This window comes from Zeus faber, assembly GCF_960531495.2.
Source record: "Zeus faber genome assembly, chromosome: 18".
Classification (NCBI taxonomy): Eukaryota; Metazoa; Chordata; class Actinopteri; order Zeiformes; family Zeidae; genus Zeus; species Zeus faber.
In genome coordinates, this window is record NC_137210.1 from 13,870,015 (window position 1) to 13,890,418 (window position 20,404).

The following is a 20,404-nucleotide window of genomic DNA, read 5'->3' on the forward strand; positions in this document are numbered from 1 at the left end:
GAACTCTGGCGTAATTGCCTCGGTTTTACTCCCCTAACCATGTCCGGATCTGGTCCCCTAGCGCCACCTTGTGGTCAAAAGAAACACGCCCCCTGGGGCCATGACCGCTGGACTCGCTTATGCGTGAGATGGCCGCGACTTTCTTCCTCCATCGTCGTCTTCTCTGAGCGCGCACTTCTCACGCACGTTGGGCGCCCTTGAGAAGAAGCCAAGGTCACATTTGATGCTTGGTCGGTTAGAATGTTGAGTCATCGATTGTGATCATAACTATAATGAGGCCACGGGCTTGAAAGGAAAGGCCGTCCGTGTATTTGCCGTGTATTTGCCGTTTGACCGTTCGTGTATTTGCTGTATTATCCCACACACTACCTCACTCTATTCACATTCACATGCCACTTTAATTGCACATATCTGTATATACATAGGCATGTTCCTTCTATCTATTCCATTTTATTTCAATTTATTTTTATTGTATTTTATTCTATATATATTTTTTTATCTTATTCTATAAGTATTCCACTTACTGTATTGCGTTTTAGGAGTCAGTTAGTCGGTCTATTAGAAAGGAATTTTCTACTTGTATTTTATTTTTTTCCCCGAGGACATATTGTGCGCTATCACCGGGTGCGTTGCATTACATTTCACTGCATAAATGCATGAAAGTATGTACATGTATGTGACGAATAAAACATCTTGAATCGTGAATCTTGAATCCAACGCCCTCCGCGATGAAGTTTGAACGGGATCCGCGACCGGGATCCATCCGATCCATTCCAGGTAGCGGGTCCACCCCGGGGTTGTGGACTCCACCCCGGGGTTGTGGACTCCACTCCGGGGCTGTGTACTCCACTCCGGGGTTGTGGAATCCAGCCCGGGGTTGTGGACTCCACTCCGGGGTTTTGGAATCCACCCCGGGGTTGTGAAATCCACCCCGGGGTTTTCGGAATCCACCCCGGGCTTTTACTATTCCCTGCGCCGCCTCTCAAGTTTCACACCGGCTCGCGCGCGCCCCCCCCCTCCCCGCGGCCTGTGCGCGTCTGGCTGGAGGACCCGCGCATGCGCAAACGGTGGCCGCGCCGCGTCTCCTTTACCCACCGACGCTCGCCGACACCGGGGTGGGCGGGGGCGGGAGAAGGGAAAACGTAAAACGGTCGCGTTTCCCGTCAGTTTGTCGCCGCGTCGTCAGGAGTCGGCTCGTTCCCTTCCCCCTCGGTTGCCCCTCCGCCACAATGTCGGTGGGCGTCGAATCCGGGTTCTCCAGCGAGGAGGTGCTGAACCATCGCTTCCCGCTGCACCGCGCGTGCCGGGACGGGGACGTCGGCGCCCTGTGCTCGCTGCTCCGGCGCACCGCGGACCCGACGGACCTGGCGGTGGAAGACTCCTTCTACGGCTGGACGCCCATACACTGGGCCGCCCACTTCGGAAAGGTAGCCGCCGCGCGTCGAATTGGCTCCCGCCTCGACAGACAGAGGGGCGCGAACGACGGCCAACGTCGAGGGAAACGAAAATATAAAATGGGGGGCGCGCAGCTCTCCGGCGCTCGGCTCCGCTCGGCTCGGCTCGGCTCGCCTCGCCTCGCCTCGCCTCGCCATGCGCTAACGGCAGCAACAAAGTCATGACCACGTCGCGGCGGTGTATGTTACTCGGGCGGTGTTTTCTCCTGACGTCGGCCTGGTTGTAGGTTTATGCGACGGCTGTCTGCGTCGCTCTGTTGCTAATCTAATTTCGCTGTGGGTGCGCGGTGCGCGGTGAGGCTTTCATGCTTGCTTCCCAAAGGCGGCGTAGGTGTGGCTCCTGGCGGGAACAGCAGCCCGACAGGACGGATGGATAGTTTATACGTTCCCCGGAGGGGAGCGGCGCTGCTACAACAGCTCACATAAAAATAGGCCATAATAATAAAGAGATAAGAATAATAAAAAAAAAAAAAAGAAATGCATAAATTAAAAAAAAACAAAAAACCTCATTGTCTGTATCAACAATTCACACTGTGTATATAATATAAATAAACAATATCTAACAATAAAAGTCATATCAAATGGGGACCAGCTTACAGAAATGAGGGCCCTTGAATATGTAAAAGATTGAGAATCGCTGTTCTACAGTATTGTAAATGTGGTCAGAATGTGTTACGCCTCGACCAGAAACTGCTATGCCTGTTGAAGTGAGAGATGTGCCGCACGCTGACTAAACCATACAACTGCCATTTACGCATTGGTTTTTTCTTTTCAAGCAAAGTTTTTATTGGTACTATCATCAGACACTCGGCTAAAATCGAGCATTGTATTGACTGTTCTTTTATTCTTCCCCTCTTGTGTATTTTCTTGAAAGTTGGAGTGTGTGATGCGTCTGGTCCAGGTGGGCTGTGGTGTGAATGCTGTGACCTCCAGGTTTGCACAGACGCCCACTCACATTTCTGCGTTCGGGGGCCACCCTGAGTGCTTGTTATGGCTACTGCAAACTGGTGCAGATATGAACAGACAGGTATGGCTCTGAAAGCAACTACATACGCACACAAACACAGACAGACAAAATCCACCATTGTATTTACTTTTATCAGTGGCAACTTGCAGAATTACATATACCCAATAGAGCACCCACCGTATAATAGAAAAGAGCAGGGCACAGTCACTCCATAATTCATAGATAAAAGTAAAGATGTGATATTAAGTTTTCATGCTAAAAACTACTTACAATGACATTTGCACAGACACTAGTGAAAAAGGCAGAGCAGCCAGTGTGAAAGGTTGAGCTCACGCTGATCTTATCAAGTGGATTTTCCTAACTCTGGGTCACAGCCCCCTGTGGGGGCTGTTGCTAAGGAGCGTTCCACTTGACCTATGTTCAGATTTTGAACATTGGTGTGATTCTTTAGTGCACCCCTGATTTAGGAATTATGAGTCTCTTCGATGCGTCTTTTGTGAGCACAGACGTAAGCACTGGCTTGTTTAATGCCCCACTGCACCACTGAAAAAAATCAGATTAGTAGGTCATGGTTATGTAATCCTGTCTCATCATGGCAGATGGCACTGACTTGTATTGCTATGGACGCTTTTTGAAACAATTGGTGTATGTGTAATAAACCAATCTTGAGGAAATATTATATTTGGGATTATACTGGAGAAATGTACCTTCTTGTTTGTTAAATAGTCAGGCATAGCTCTCAAGCATGACCCACTTTGTGTGATTGAAGAGGAGTGGTTTAGTGAAAATATGGTTTAACAGCCGGCACATTTTATTTTTCCTCTCCGCTTAATCATAATAATGTGTCACTGCTGGGCTGTGTGGGCGGCGATTAAGTCTGGGTGAAAAGTTCAGGTGCTGCCTAGCAGAACCACTCCCTCCCGTCTTCCCGGGTTTAACATTGACATTTAACTCGGACCTTTGGGATAAGTTGAATCCCAAAAATAGTCTGTTAAGAATAACTTCGGTGTTGAAAATCTATTTCTAATCCCACTCTTATTCTCAGCGTTTTGGCGTGTGCTTCTGTTGGAGAGCCGCTTGATAAACATTTTCCTCTTGCATAACTTCTCTCATGTCAGGACTATGTGGGTGAGGCGCCCATCCACAAGGCTGCTCGAGCGGGCAGTCTGGAGTGTATCAACACTCTGTTGGGTCAGGGAGCGAAGGCTGAGTAAGTCCTGTGACACCGCTCTTCTATGTTCCTTTCTTATCTTTTCCTCTTTACTTCCCAACATCTCAAATGCACCTTTGCAGGGGATCACCACCAAATCTAAAATAGAACAGTGCCGAACATTTGGGATAGGCATGTTATGTTTGTGTTGTTGCTACAGTGACGCAGACACACAGGAGTTAGTACTCTGTTGCTGCATTCAAGATTTAGGGTTGACCACAAATCTATTGGCCGCAAAATGTCAGAACATTTATCAAAAGGGAAGTTTGGAGGCAGCCCCAGGCAGTTAAAATATGTAAGTTGGCTTTTATCTTTGCAGTATGCCTAGCCTCTACATTCCTCAGTGGCTCAGTTAGTTTCTCCTTGGTTAGACACAGCTGCACCCTGAAACTAAGATTTTTCTAAGGTGGACAGAGTAGAAACAGTCTGAAAACAATCTCATATCCTCTCCAAACAAATAATCCAGAAAAAGTCTCAAACAAATAATAGATAATCATAGCTATGCCACGTGTCTAGCAATCAGGATATTCACCTAGAATACGGATTAGCAAGGGCGTCAGATACTGCATGTCTAAATAAGTGTCACATTCTTACTATAAAAATTCCACATAGATTCATTTGCAGTAATTACTCCAGACGGCTCTCAGGGAAAAAAAAAAAAATTGTTTTGGTGGTGCTCCTCTGAAAATGTGGCACATCTTCAGAAATCATTAAAAGGTTGTTTAACATTGCACCCATTCACATGAAGTTGCTCACTGTGTGTAATAACATCACTATCAACAAAACATTGATTTGGCTTTGTGGAGATGGATTCTGAGCTTGATTTGAAGATAAAATTATTTAATGGTATCTAGACTAACCCTAACTTGTACTTCTATCATGTAAGTTAGTGTTGACAACTTAAGACAACCTGGAAATGTTTATGTTAACTCTGGTAAAGACCTTAAACCTAATCAGGCTTATTACACACTAAGGAGAGCAACTTAATGTGAAGGTTGACAAACTGTTTTTTAGCTTAGTATACCATATTGCATGATCTTTGTTGAATCCAGAGTGTGTTTTAATTTGTTCAACTTTGTTTCAATTAGTGTCTTTGTGCAGCTGGACCTGATGACCAAATGCACATGTTCTTTTTGTCAAAGCACATTTCACTGCCTGTGTGAAAGCTACAGTCCTGTTGCATCAAATAAAATGGCAAACATCTGAACCTGTTTGATACCTCTTTGCTTGATCTGAGAAGTTTTCGTTCCGGAATTAAAGGCTCATTGTTTCTGAGCTTGAAATATTACGGACCATATTGGTTACTTCTGTTCCTCTTATTTTAGAGGACGGCTATTTAATGTTAACATAGCAGGCGAGTCTCAAAGGGCTTTAATAGATCGACTTTTTGGGTGTAGAGAGTGTCTGGTGAGGTTGGTTAAATACTTGACCTTACCTGAGCTGTTCAGACACTATTTTGTATTAAGCATGTATTTTCTCCTATTTTAAGATTAAGAATGAGAATATATATTTTGATGTTGTTAGTTGCGCATTACTGATTGTGTAAGAACTCAACAAATCTATTTTGTTTCCTGGTGTCTGAACGTCTGGGTGTGTTTATACTGTGATGTCGTTGATCTGTTTGACACACAGGAAGTTCCCATACCATCGGTTTGCCAGTTAAACCTCAAATGGTTTAACTGGCATCGGTAGCACTGCTTATCTATAAATCATAGTTATTGTAAGCTTTGTTTTGGTAAGTCATACTGTCAACGCATAACTAGCTTATTGTATGAATCTCTATTATAATCTACACCAATCAGCCACAACATTAAAACCACCACTAATATTATGTAGGCTCGTGCCGCCAAAACAGCTCTGACCCGTCAAGGCATGGGCTCCACAAGACCTCTGAAGGTGTCCTGTGGTATCTTGCACCAAGTCATCATCTCTTTTATGTCTTCTAAGTTGCGAGGTGGGGCCCCCATGGATCAGGCTTGTTGTTCCAGCACATCCCAGAGATGCTCCATTGTATCAGACCCTAACCCCGCCCATCCTCATGATGTAGAAGAAAACGTGATTCATCAGATTGGGCCACCATCGTCCATTGCTCTATGGTCCAGTTCTGATGCTCAATGGCCCATTGTAAGTGCTTTCAGCGGTGGACAGGGGCGACTACGCAGCCTCATACGCAGCAAGCTGTGATGCACTGTGTGTTCTGACACCTTTCTATCATAGCAGCATTGACTTTTTCAGCAATTTGTGCTATAGTATTTCTTCTGTGGGATTGGACCAGACAGGCTAGACTTTTCTCCCCCTCAATGGGCCCATGAGCGCCCATGACCCTGTCGCCGGTTTATTGGTTGTCCTTCCTTGGACCACTTTTGGTAGGTACTAACCACTGTATACCGGGAACATTCCAGAAAACCTGCCATTTTGGAGATGCTCTGACCCAGTGGTCTAGCCATCACCATTAGGCCCTTGTCAAAGTGGCTCAGATCCTTACCTTTGCAAATTTTTCCTGCTTCCAACACATCAACTTCAACAACTGACTGTTCACTTGCTGCCTAATACATCCCACCTCTTGACAGGTGCCACTGGAACAAGATGATCAATGTTATTCACCTTAACTGTTAGTGATTTTAATGTTGTGGCTGATCGGTATGTATACTATAATCTACTAATATATAAGCAAAAAAAAACCCAAAACATTTTAGTTGGTCTCAGTTTCACGCTGAGAAATCAATCTTTCCTTTACAGTAGATTTTATGAAACAATATTGATTAGTGAAAATGGTCATTTTAATGCTTTTCCATTATTTGTGCCACCTGTCCGCTCCAGTTTTATTTGTGCAATAAACTGTACGCCTTTCATGCTGACACCCATCATTATCCAGTGATCAGAAACCTACAGGACATTTACACGTGCCATGTTATTATCATCAATTACTTGGTTGACAGCTTTTACCAATGCAGAAACTAAAAATATGTCAACGTTGTTTTAGTAACAATATAAGGGCAGTTCTTATCTACAAAAACTACACCCATCACTGGATTCATATTGACAGGTAAATATTACATCTCAGTGTTATTAAAATAAGCCTATTATCCTAGCCACAAACAGCTCATTAATTTAAATGGTATTTAGTTGCAGTAAGTCTGTTCACTATTTTATGCCTGTCTTTCTAACAGAATAAACGATACATACTTTTACAAAAGTTAAAGGTACCGCTATGAGCTTTAATCTAGGTGGAATTGACTATTACTAAGACTTAATTTGACATGGCACGTGAAACTCCCGTTGGCATGATGAAATTCAGTGTCTGATCACAGGTTTTTAATAGACTCAGATAAAGTAATGTGCATTTGGTCATCAGCTGCTGTGTTAACATGTTATTTCTTCTACAGGTCTTAGAAATTGTATTTTTGTTACCTTATTTCCTTTTTTCTCATGTTCCAGGAATATAGATGGGGAAGTGGGGAGGGAAACAAGCCAAACTAGGTGGGGAAGAGGCTCATGACAGTTTAAATATTTTTGTCTTTATAAGTAAGTCTTGAAGGAATGATTGCATCTTATCCTGTAATTTTGGAAAAAAAGTCTTGCCAATAGTACGAACACAAATACAGTTATTACACCTCAGTCCTTCTATCAAAATGAAAGAAAAAATGTCTGCATGAAGAAACGTCAATCTAGAAAGAAGACTTATTCCATCAAAAATTCTAATGATGCAAATGTAACAAGGTTATTTGTGTGATAGTCCATAACCATAATTTTGGGATATACAGGTCAACCTTTGGTGAGGCATTGCTATTTAACATACATAAATCACATACTCAAAATGCAAGACAATACAGTTAGGTTCTCATTGCAGATTGTTTGTCTAAATTCCAATTAAAATAATAAAAAAAATAATTTGTCATAAAAATGTTTGGCATTCTTTTTGAAATTACAATAAGATTTTCATTCCTGTATATTCAGGCCTAGCTATATCACTATATCAGTTAAATTGGGATTATGCATAATTTTAAGTGTGTAATGCAACTAATACTGTTTATATTTTGTTCACCAATTCACACCCTTTATAGATTAAAGTGAGTATTTTCAGGATAGTTTAGAAAATTATTATTCTATTGCTTTTAATCTGAAATTCCACACTTTGAATTTAAACATCTGCCTTTCAGAATTTTCCCATTGCGACGATGGTAATTTTCCTCATCGAGTTTTTCTGGCAGAGAGGCGCCGGTGTGGCGAGAGTTTATTAATAATGATCAACAAAAAGCCTCGGTGGCCTCAGGGTCTGTGTTTCTGCTTGCTTGCGATCTGGTCCGCAGGCTGTCAGGGTCCAGCACCACGCGATCCCCACTGCAAGACAAACATATAAGACTCTCCCAGCTGGGTCCGACCAATTAGGGCTAAAGGCTGATCGGGCTGACGTGGTACCGCTGTGCAGCAATGGGAAGTCACCTGCAGACCGTGGCTTAACCACACGCACATGCTGCATATACAGCCCCCAGGTGTCACTGTGAATAATTACGTTATCTAAGTAGGCGGCAGCATATGCCGCGTGCGGACTCAGGACCCGGTCCACGGAAGCGTTCAAAATTGGTACAACCCCTGCGAGAGGCGAAAGCTGATTTTGCCTTGGACTCTAGTGACAAGGGAATCTGCCAGGAAACCTTGGTTAAATCCAGTGTCATAATAAAATAAAGCTCTGCCTAACCGGTCAATGAGTTTGCCGACCTGGGACATTGGATATACATTAAATTTCAACACCACGTTCACCTTTCGGTAGTCTACATAGAACCGGACTGACCCCTTGGGCTTACCTACCAGAACGATGGGACTACATCAGTTACTTGTAGACTCCTATCACCCCCACGTCCAGCATGGCCTCCAATTCTGCCTGCACGACTTTGCGTTTATGTTCAGGCAGGCCGTACGGCCAGGAGCGTACTTTCACCCCCGGGGTCGTCTCCAAGTGGTGGTGAATGGGGGACGTGCGGCCTGGCAGGGGCCAGAAGACATCAGAAAGCTGCCATTGTAACGCGGCCACGTCTGTGCTCTGTCTAGGCGAGAGATGGTTACTGGAAAGTGCCGTGGTCGCCAGAGAGAGACACCCATTCCTTTAGGAGGATAAGGTGATAAATCTGAGTCGCCTCGCCCCGCCCCTGTCCGATCGTCCAAACCTCATACTCTACCTCCCCAACCCAGTGTATGACCGAAGGGCCCTTGCCCCTTAGTGATTAAATTATAGCTGGACCTAGGGAGCAACATGAACACCTTGTCTCCCGGTCAAATTGCCTGAGCCGAGCCCCTGAAAATCCCGTGGAGGCCTGGGAAAACCTGCACAGCAAACAACAGAGGGTCCAACCATTTATCCAAATTCCGGCTGTCGTTGTGCACAAACTTATGAACCATGTTCTTCAGCATTTTATTGGATCGCTTCACCAGGTCGTCGGTCTGGGGATGGTTCACACTGGTCAGAATTGAGTGGACACCTAACAGCTCGTAATGTTCCCGAAATATACGTGACATAAAATAAGTGCCATGGTCGGTCAGGATTTCCTTTGGAATCCCAACTCGGGAGATGACCTGAAACAGTGCCTGCGCCACGCTTCTGGTAGTTATACTGAGCAGGGGCCCCACCTTGGGGTGCAGGGTTGCATAGTCCACTAGGACCCAAAACAGGACACAAAAGGATACCCACGGACACTGCCTAATGGCCCGATGAGGTCCATAGCAAGTCTTTCGAAACGGCGCCTCGACTAGGGCCTCAACGGCGCAATCTGTGTAGCTAGCGGATTGACTTATTGGTCAAAATGCCCCACCAATAGAAGCGGCCATTAACTGCTGCAGTGTTTTATCGGGTTATGGTGAGCCATTTGGAAAGGCATTTCCCAGCGACTTTTTGGAACCAACAACTGGGTCATTTCCTCTCCTGACTGGCTTACTGAATTTAACCTGTTCCTAATCACCGAAAAATACGGGTGAGTGAGCGCGGCGTCTGGGAGCCCCAATACGCCATAGATTTTCACTACCCCCTCGAAGGCCTGGCGTAGGGTATCGTCCCGCGACTTTTCCAGCGGAAAATGATAGGTGGAGGAGACCACTGGTGCCGGGGAAGACCCCAGCGGGGACACCTCCGCTTCTGACCCTGTAGCACCCACTAACGACCCCTCAGCATAACCGCGTGCCACGCAACACTCAGATTTCCCTAATGACCGTGAGCGCACTCCACGAGCCCCCCTTATGAAAGTGTCAACCCCTGGCCAATCCGCACCTGAAATCATAGAGTGTGACAGGTGGGAACTAACCACAGCATTGACTTTATGCTTTTTCTTCTTGTAATGAATTTAAAGCTGCACCATCGGATACGTGTGAATGTCCCTATGCACACACCAAATCTCCACCCGTGATGCCTGCACCTGTGCTTTATTATTGCAACTTTTTCCGCTGTTGAACACAAGTTCTATGTTTTTCGTTTTCATTCTGGCAGAAAAAAGATCCCATGTTTTTAATCGTGGAATTTCTGATTAAAGCCTTTCTAAAACTTAATGGATAAAAACCTTGATTGTGTTATTTTTTCATGAAAAAAATGTATTGCTAAAATGAAAAACACAATTCATAGAAAACTTAAGTGATAAAACCTTTTATTTTAAATTTGTCATGAGCCTCAAACATGTCAGGGTTGTCAACTAAGAAATTAGGAACAACTAGGATAGTGAACATAGGCTGCCATTGGTTAGAATAGTCCCAAGAGAAAAGCTTAGAGCAGCTCAGTGAAGTGGGTAAGATTAGCTCAGCAACATTAGATGACTAAACTGTATAATGCTAACAAATCATCCTGTTGCAATGGTTTTTCACTGTCAGTTATTCTATTGTTCAGAATATTTCCTTTATACAAAGAACTGTTTTATTTTGTATGCCACTGACAATATTAACCCTATACAATGATATCATACAGTCTGTTTTGACATCTAATCCTCTGTCACCTTTTCCTTCATGAAAGTGACAAGTTAAAAAAATTCTGTACTGTTAACAGCAACAGAACCATACGTTTTAATGTTTTGCAGCCATTGAATTGGAAATGACTTGGTTTTTTCAAGTAATCCTAGAAAGGGGGAGAATAGACACTGCTGAGTCTGCCCCGTTCCCTGGGATAGCCGCACTGTTGTGGCATTGAGTGTTCTCACTATCGCTTCCTATCTACACACTGGCAAACTGTTGAGGTATTTCTTGCGGTGATTGGTTTTAAATGCTAGGACTATATAAATCTAAATTTTTAAAAGTAAAATATTTAGACCTGCATGCTTTGCTATTCATGACTGTTCCTGTATTCAGTCTTGTTTCATTTTATTTTTTGCTTTGTTTTAATTTTAACTAACTGTAGGATCCCTTTAGGAGGACAGGTTTAATCATGTGAGTCCCATGTCAACATGTAGCATGATAATAGGGTCTCTGGGAGTTTAGAGAATAGCAAGAAGATTGTCTGCTTAGGATGGAAAAGCAAAGCATACCAGGCATTAACAAAGAATTAACGCTTCCCTTTTTAATTTTTGTACTGGGCATTACTGGAGGGATTTTATTCACTATTTTGTGAAACTGATGCTGATGGTGGGTCTCACTCATAAGGATTTTGTTGTTTTTGACATATAGGGGTATAGTATAGTAATATGGTCCCAAAATAACTTACTGTAATTTACTTTTTACTTGAAGTGTATTCCAAATTGGACTTTTGATCAAATTTGTAGAAATTGACTAGAAATTCTACCTATCCCATGTTTATTGTAAAAATTAGGTTTATATAGAGATTCAGGCTTTAAATGAATGTTATTGAACCTTGATATGCCTGAAGTATGGAGGTTTATCCTGGACAATAGGTTGTTCAATCTAATTCAGGAAACATGTATCTCAGATTCTCAGAATTTGTCAAACGCTCCCTCTCAAAAGGGTTTGAACAACAGCAACCGATGAGCTCAAATAATTAAACTTCAGAATCGACAAAAAAAAAAACGACTAGCTCTCAGTAATTCATCGTTAAACAATTGTGCACTCCAGTTGGGTGGTTATGTTTAATTGTTTATCATTAATTTAAAGTAGCCTTCTTTTTTTGGACTTCTGCAGCGGAGTACAGTCATCTACTGACGTGGTTGCTCTTAGTATTTTCTGATCGTGAAAGCGTCTTATACATTGGACAGAGCTGCAGTGCAGATGGCGTCGACAGAAAGTCTTTTGTGTGTGTGTGTGTATATATATATATATATATATATATATATATATATATATATATCCAATATATATTTGTTTGCTAACAAAAACAATAACCAATCTGTTTTTTAATTTTCTGCTCACTTTTAATAAAGTAGCCTGAATCATGTCACTTATCATTTTCAACTGCTAATGGTATTTCCAGTGCTAGTCACTATCCTGCTCATGCCATGAATCTTTATACATTTTTAGTGTGTTTTTTTTTATGGCAGCTTATGAACCTCATTAATTGTATTTTTTTTTAAAGAGTAACCCAAACTTGCCCCATAGTTGGTTTAACATGGGGATTAGTTTAACATGTCCCCATGTACACTTAGTTTAACATAGGGATACTGGCTAATAATATTTTACTCTGTCAAGTAATTAAGTGTTAATGTCAAAAAAGATCGTTTTTGATGTAAGAGTTGTGCCGTTGTGGAAAAGCAGAAATTCTGCTCCTTGAAGTGAGACCCCACCATCTACTTCACCAGGAAACTGTCAATTTAAAGCATATTTAAAAGAATAGTCTCTTGGAAGCGTTAATTTGAAAGGGGCAGGTGATGTCTATGCAAGTTGATGTGTGTTTTACTTTTAATTTTTTTAATTTACATTTTGATTCTACAGAAAATGTATGTCATGTGCACTATTTCCTGAATGTGTTATGTTTTTGCACAGTTTTTAGATAAGTAAAAGAAGAGGAAAGAACAATTTCTAAACTATTTGAATGAGTAAACAATAACCTTGAGCTAAAAATAAAAACTCTACACTAAAAGTCCATGGAAGACAATGTCACTTGGTTTGTCCATCTGCTACTATTTCTATTTATAACTATCAATTGGGCTATAATGAAAGTTATAGTATGGAGTCCATAAAAACAATTGCGTATTTTCCATTTTTTCATAGAACAGTACTTTACAGTACTTTGTACATTACTGTCTATGTGAGATGAGCAAAGCTGCGGCTGAACCATGCATTTCTTTATTTTATCACTTCTATTTGGCGGTGGAATCCTAGGCTCCTAGAGTTTCCTCCTAGAGTGTTTTTTTTTATACAGAACACAGACATAGATGTGTTTTCTAGACCTCAGTGGACTTGTTCCTCCAAACAAGTGTCGTAGTGTTCTCAGGTTGGCAGTGGGGGAAAAAAGCTGTCTGGCATCTAAACAGTTGTGCCTAAAAGCTTCCATTGTATGCCAGGATGTTTTCTATGCATCTGTAAGCGTTTAGTTTTTCCACATATCATCTTTCCCATTTGCTAAATATATTTTTACAAAAGCCTATGCTTTTGCAGGCAGCCACCTACTTGTTTTTATGTCAGCACTCTAATATGCTTCTGCCCTATACAAATCCACTTGAATGGCCGGTTTAATGTATCCTTATAACTGCAAAACATTGTTGGATTTGCCGTGAGGCCACTTTATCCTTCTTCTTCGTAGTCATGTAAAACGTTTAGATAAGTTACTTGTCACCGTACAACTAGTTTTCATTGTGGTTGTGTCAACCAATGACATTGTTTCCATAGTGACTAACAATCCTAAAACCAGAATAATCAATCAAAACAATTTGAACCCCCTTTTTAAGGTCAAAATAATCGTGTTCATTGTTTGCTCATTCATTATCCAACATCTAAGATCATAAGATTCCTGCTGCAACTGGACATGATTAACAGAAATGTGCGGCATGCTGACATTCAACTCCTAATTTCTCAAACTAGTCATTTCATTAATAGAGAGCTTTTTTTCAACACAGAAATAAATCACTTTAAAATAATACTGAGAGTTCCGGCGTTGGGGAAAAAAAGACTTCTAGACTTGTGTTGCTTGAAGGCCCTATTCTATCTTTTCATTCCAAAAAGCCTTTTCTGTCCTTCCATCCGACTGCTTGACAGTTATGGGATGCCTGTCATCAGTGGAGCCATGGGATGTTGACTTTCTGACTACTCTACCACGTTCTTGGAATCAACTAAATCCACATCTTTTCTTTTGAAAGGCAACTGTCCTCTTGAAGGAGCTTTAGCCCCTTATTTTTTTGTTTATTGTAGCCTCATTCTTTGCATACCTTTGTATGCAATATGTTACAGAACTTTTAAGAAGATTTTGCAGACTTTACTTCTAATCAGAAACAAACAGTTGTACCGCAAGGCATTTCCTTGAATTTCTATCAACGAACATGAATATTCTCCCATGTGTTCTTGATGAAGCTGTACGTCATGATCGGTCGCCATTTCACATCGTGCTGAGTTCTCCTTCTCCAGACTGACCTCGGACAAGCTGATGCCCTGAAAGACATGTCTTGCAAAGATCTTGTGAGCACCTCTGAAGAAACTAGTTACATGATCTCATCCATTCAGCCAAATAAACAAGTGGATACTCACAAACCTCTTAATTATATCCTTTTGCAGCAGTCAATTCTTCCCTAATTTGAGATATTTTGACTCACAATTTTTAGTTGAATTATGGAAGATGAACGTGATCTAAAAAGGATCAAGCGTCATCTCATGAAGATGACAAGGAGAATGTGAGAGGATAGGTAGTACAGGGTGTGTGTGTGTGTGTGTGTGTGTGTGTGTGTGTTTGTAAAAGAAAGTATCTGGGGAAAGTATGCATGAGAAAGTGAGAGTATGCATGAGAGGAAGAGAAAGTTTGTTTTGTTTGTGTGTGTGTGTGTGAGAGAGAGAGAGAATGTGTGTGTGAGAGAATGTGTGTGGGGTTTTGTTGACCAAATGCTTTTTTGGGGGCTTTCCTGACACATTCCCTTCCTATTACACAGCATGAGGAATGCCAGTGGGCTGACCGCTGCTGACCTGGCCCATGCCCAGGGTTTCCAGGAGTGTGCTGAGGTCCTCTCCAATGCCCAGAACCTTCAGCGGAACCTGGCTCTGTCGCAAAGCCAGCTCACTGGGTTCGGCCTGAAAGCTGCGGCCCAGAATGGGGACCACACTCCCCCCACCATCCAGGGGAGGAGCTTCCTAAACGGGGCACCCAACAGAAAGAGGTCGTTTGACAGCATGGAAGTCAATCAAATAAAGAAGGCCAGGACTAATGGTATGTCGCTGTTCTAATTGACTCTTACCTACATTTTTTACATGTGCGGCAGGTTGAGTGATTTGCAAATGTACTGGTCCATTCACAGCACAGGGTGCTGTAAGATAACAACGACTATAAAGATTTAAATGGTTTTAGAAAGGTTAACTAATTGTTTATCTCTTTGATTTCAACCATAACATTTTCATATTAGATTTAGAATTAATAATTTATCATAGAAACTGACTGTTGAAGGTTTAAGGCAGTCTTTTAGCAGTACAAAACTGTAGCTCTCTATTTAAAACGTCCACTTTAGAAATCCAAGCACAGGTTAAACTGCTGAGGATAAGTACAATTCAATGATTATTAAATAAATGGCTGCATGCAATCTTGATTCATCTCTTAATATGATGATGTCGATGAATGGATTTGTATCTGTTGCATCATTCTATTCAATTCTGTTCATTGCTCTTTCATTACTTCCGTTACTCGTCAGGTCTGGGCGCAGCAGCAGGAACGCTGAATGGAAACGGGGCGCCCGGCGGCGCTGGAGAGGTCCAGATGGAAAGCATGGATGAGGAAGCGGCCACAGCCATGAGCTCAGGTGGGCCAGGAGCCTTTGCGTTGGGGCTGAGGGGGTTTGCTCCGGCACCAGGGCCCATGGACCAGAGCGAGGACCAGGGGGGGACGGACAGGTCCAGCCCTGCGCCCAAACAGCTGGAGATCATCACTGTGGCGTCAATGCAGATCCCCTGCCGCTGCACCAACTCCTATGCATACCTGTAGAGAGCTCGTGCACGCGTGATTGTGTTAAATTTCCTAATTTGGCACACTTTAATAAGCCGTCTTGTGGGAAACGCCTGGGTACCATCTGGCTATGGTTTATCCTGTGTATTACATAAGAGCATATGGGTTACTTGGTCTAGAAATGATGTGTGTGGATTGTGATCATATTACTTTTTATTTGTTATACTTACTTTATCATATAAAACTTGTTGAAGTATTATGGTTTCCTTGTTTGTTACATGTATGTAGCTTTGACATTGGTTTGTACCATCTTGATTTTTGAATTGTATTTTTTATTTTAGTAGTTGAATGGTGGGATTTGGTTTTGCACAATTATATGGGAACGTGTTCTATGTTACACAAGGCATCCCATCAGCACATATTAGCTCTAATAGTGTGGATTTAGGTCACTTTGTCTTAGCGAACAAATCGCTCTATGTCTAGGAGAAAGTGTAAAATGTCTGATGTGCTGATGGCTTTAGATTGTAGTGATGGGATGGATGGCTGTTCCCTTTGAGATTTGAGCAATTTGCAGACTATTAGATGAGCTGAAGGTGTTCCGAAAGTGTCATTTTTTTTTTTAAACTGTGTGTACACTGATTTGGCCAGTAGATTCCCTGACTGATAGTTTTGTATGTCTGGTGGCTACTAGTGTGGCGGTGGTGGTGGTGGTGTTCTTGCGTAATTGCATAATACTAAAGCAGAAAATTAATTAAATAACAAAAATTTGCTGTCCTGACATGTAGCTGATGTTCATAACCTTTTCGCCATCAACACAACAGTATGCCATTGATTTTTTTTCATCACACAGATATTGATATTTTTATTTCTGTAGTCTGTACGTAAACTTTGTGCGGGAGCAGAAATGTTTAATGGCCATGAGAAGCTTTGTATCCATATTATTGTTTGTGTGCTGGGTTATTTAGGGTTAAGCTTCGACGCGTGAGTACATTTCCGTTTTTCCCCATTACTGTGTAAAGCAGCCGCCAGTTTAATACTTGCTAGGGCCCACTGTGTCCACAGACAGCCTTAATTTGATTCTTAAAAGGAAGTGAAAAATGTCATTCTTTCATTTTCAATAAAAAACATCTTGTTCTGAATTGTTCTTCTTTTGGAACTGCTGAGGATATTTTCAGAGTGCCTTTGTGCTTTTGGATATTTAGAATTTTGACCAAACCTGAGAAAGTCTCCCTCTGTAGTGCTTGAAAGCCACTGCCAAGCACTGTCTGAGGCTATAGTTTTATTTCAAGAGTGCATGCTAAAGCATATCCAAATGTTAATTTTCCTTTTACCAAAAAAAAAAAGAAAAGAAAAGATCTTCACCCTGCAGTTTTTCTCTAGCTGGCAGGTGTCATGATTATTGTGCATGCAATGTCCTAAAATGTAAAACCTATAAGGCTGACGTTAAACTGCCACACTTTCAAATTCACAAGATATTCGAAAACGACGCTGCTCAGGATTATTGCAGGAATGACTTCACTTTGATTGAAGCCAGGTTTAGAGCCATTTCAAAATATCGGTCAAAAATATTTCCCCTCATCTCATGTGCCAGGTCAATTATGCCGGTTGCCCATTTAATTTCAAATGACATATTGTAGAAATGTCAGCCCGCTGATGCACATTTGATATGTTAACCTCAAATTGACTTGTGTATTTTTATATGCAAAGCTTCTAGTGTTGCTAAACGGTTCTTGGGGAAGAGTGCAGTTTCTTTAGGTTGTGCAGACTGACACTCGACTCAACGAAACACCAATTACACAATATGTCTGGCTTTGGCCGGCAACACACGGCAATGTCTGGAAAACACTTTGGCTTTTCTTTGACCCGGTGCAATTGACAAAACATGTGGAGCGGCCATGGAATTAGGCCAGTGTGCCGCACGACACGGATAGTGTGTCACCGAGTGAAAACGGATCGGAGCCGTTGCCGTCGTGGTCAAAGGTCAATACTTATGCAAGCGAGTGCTCCGTAGAGTTGTTTTGCAATACAGACATTTCTGCTGTTTGTACCTGTAAGTCGTGAGGGTCGACGAGGATATTCCATTACCCTGAAAATGTCAATGGTTTCATGGTTTCAGTCGTGTTCAGCTTCTGAGACGATGGCTCTGCGGGGTAATAGTTGTGCAAAACAAAATCACACCACTTCTCTCACACCGCGCTCCTCTCGGCTTGTATGAAGGAAAAACGGTCTCAAGCGTGTACACTCCTGAGCTGTGAACGTGCCCTGTATATTTTGATGATTTGTCTTCATTTCCAGTGGCAGGTGGAATGCTGTGTGGGGATATTCCCTCGCATGGCCACGACCAGCCGGAACGTCCCAATGGGTGCGAACCGGCACCCGAAATCGGCCATTACCACCACCACCACGTCTCCAGGGACTTGCCCGAGAGCCTCGCCCACGGCACGGCGGGCAGCCAGGTGGAGCACCAGAAGTCGGTGAAGGCGGAGCAGCTGTATGACCACGCCCTGTTCAGCACCATGCTTCTGTACCACGGATCCTAAATCGCAGAGGCTCTCACCTCCCGTCTTGTTCCCTTTGCTCGGCTCGATGTGAGACGGACACCGCGCGTCCGTTCAGTCTTTAAATGAGGAGTCTTATTGTTTCAACGTGTTTAAAAGGGAAGGCCCTGGTTTATTTAGTTCGTTGTTGTTTTTTTTCCCTTCCTTCATACATTTCAAGTTTGTAATGACGTCGTTTCGCTCTCTGTTTTAAGTATCAGAGAATCAAAGTGTTTTACACATTGGTTTACAATGCCACTTGTGATCACCTGTAAATAGCTTTGTACTTTATACACTTTATTAACCATAATCCCACCCCTGTGTATTCAACCGATGCCTGTACTTCAATATTAATCATTTTTATGTCTGTGCTATGAGGGGTGGGGTTTTTTTGTTTTTTTTCAGCATTTCTTTTTTGAAAAGTATTCACATGCTATTCATGGTAATATCAATAATAATTAAAAAAAACCGTTTTGTGGAACGAAACTTTGAATCATTTGTCCAAACAAACCCAAGTGTAGTTTTCCATACTGACACGCAGCAGTTCTCTGGCTGTAGTTCCACCCTCACCCGATAGAGGGCGGCGCCGCGTTGTACATGCGCCCGAAACACTCGCGCCGTCCCTTCAGGCAGCAAAGTAGAACCGAACGTCCGACTTCCACAGCCTGACGACCTCTGTTTATCTCTGATCTCAATGGCTTTCAAAATTCTAAATGTTTTTTTTATCCTCTTGAGGGCTTTTGTGCACACCGGGGTGCTCACCTTCGGTGTCATCAAAGTCCGTGTGAGGCTCCGGTGAGTTATCCTCTGTTTAGCAGATTAGCCACGGGTCGCTGGTTAGCCTAGCTGCTGCGGTACTGTCGTCTTCAATATATGTAAGCATTACATTACATTACAATACATTACATTTAGCAGACGCTTTTATCCAAAGCGACTTACAATTGTTCAAACACCGACGGACGCAGCCATCAGGAGCAATTAGGGGTTAAGTGTCTTGCTCAAGGACACTACAGCATGCTAGCAGGAGGAGCCTGGGATCCAACCAGCAATACGTGGCTGTGCTGTATTTTCTGTACGAGCTGAATGGGAATAAACCGGGAACTGAGTTTACGAATGAAATATATTCGGGAATGTTGTTCCCCCCGATCTTAAAATACTCAAATGCGAAAGAGAAAGATAAAACAACCACCACCACCGACGAGTCCTCCCGACTGACGGAGCCCACGATGGCGCTTTCACCAGAGAGCCCCTCCCCTCCTGGGGCTGGCGAGCTCCAGAGTTTCAACGGAGGTCGAACGACACTGTGTTGATCGTGCACATAAAACACCACTTGACACTTGTGAAAACGAGTTAGAAAATGTATAGGGATTTATTTTGTGTCGTATAAAAAAATATAACTATGAGATACATTTCAGGACATTATAAACACAGATCAGCCATAACGTTAAAACCACCACCAATAACCACCAATATTATGTAGCCCCCCCCCCCCCCCCCCCCCCCCCCCCGCCTCGTGCCTCCAAAACAACTCTGACCTCTCGGGGCATGGACTCCACGAGAACCTCTGAAGGTGTCCTGTGGTATCTGGCTCCCAAGACGTTAGCAGCAGATCTTTTATGTCCTCTTTTAAGTTGAGAGGTGGGGCCCCCATGGATTGGGCTCGTTCCAGCACGTCCCGCAGATATTCCATCGGATCGGACCCCCAACCCCGGCCACCCACGTGATGTAGAAGAAAACGTGATTCACCAGACCAGGCCACCTTCTTCCATCGCTCCATGGTCCAGACCTGACGCTCACGTGCCCGTTGTAGGAGCTTTGGTCGGTGGACAGGGGTCAGCACGGACACTCTGACCGCTCTGCGGCTACGCAGCCCCCTACGCAGCAAGCTGTGATGCACTGTGTGTTCTGACACCTTTCTATCATAGCAGCATGAACCTTTTCATCAACTTGTGCTACAGTAGCTCTTTCTGTGGGATCGGACCGGACGGGCTAGACCTCGCTCACCACGCGCATCAATGAGCCCATGGGCGCCCATGACCCTGCCGCCGGTTCACCGGTTGTCCTCCCTTGGGACCACTTTTGGTAGATCCTAACCACTGCAAACCGGGGAACATCCCAGAAAACCTGCTGTTTTGGAAAAAGCTCTGAGCCAGTTGACTATTAATCAAAATTTGGCCCTTTGTCAAAGTGGCTCAGATCCTTACGCTTGCCCATTGCTCCTGCTTCCAACACATTAACTTC

General features: G+C 43.1%; 1 protein-coding gene across 1 annotated transcript; it reads left to right on the plus strand.

Moving 5' to 3' along the window:
• Nucleotides 1-918: 918 nt before the first annotated feature.
• ankrd10b (ankyrin repeat domain 10b) lies at nt 919-18,643 on the plus strand. Its single transcript, XM_080019158.1, has 6 exons — nt 919-1,427; nt 2,329-2,481; nt 3,540-3,631; nt 14,626-14,900; nt 15,376-15,483; nt 17,922-18,643. Exons 1-6 carry the CDS (start codon nt 1,230-1,232, stop codon nt 18,164-18,166), a joined length of 1,071 nt encoding a protein of 356 aa, XP_079875284.1. The 5' UTR covers nt 919-1,229; the 3' UTR covers nt 18,167-18,643.
• Nucleotides 18,644-20,404: the final 1,761 nt, after the last annotated feature.

Bases quoted from the DNA above. Each gene is read 5' to 3' on its own strand.
- ankrd10b (XM_080019158.1), top strand. From the start codon at position 1,230: ATGTCGGTGGGCGTCGAATCCGGGTTCTCCAGCGAGGAGGTGCTGAAC. The intron at 1,428-2,328 runs GTAGCCGCCGCG...TTTTCTTGAAAG, and splicing joins GGGCCGCCCACTTCGGAAAG to TTGGAGTGTGTGATGCGTCT. The intron at 3,632-14,625 runs GTAAGTCCTGTG...CCTATTACACAG, and splicing joins GGTCAGGGAGCGAAGGCTGA to CATGAGGAATGCCAGTGGGC.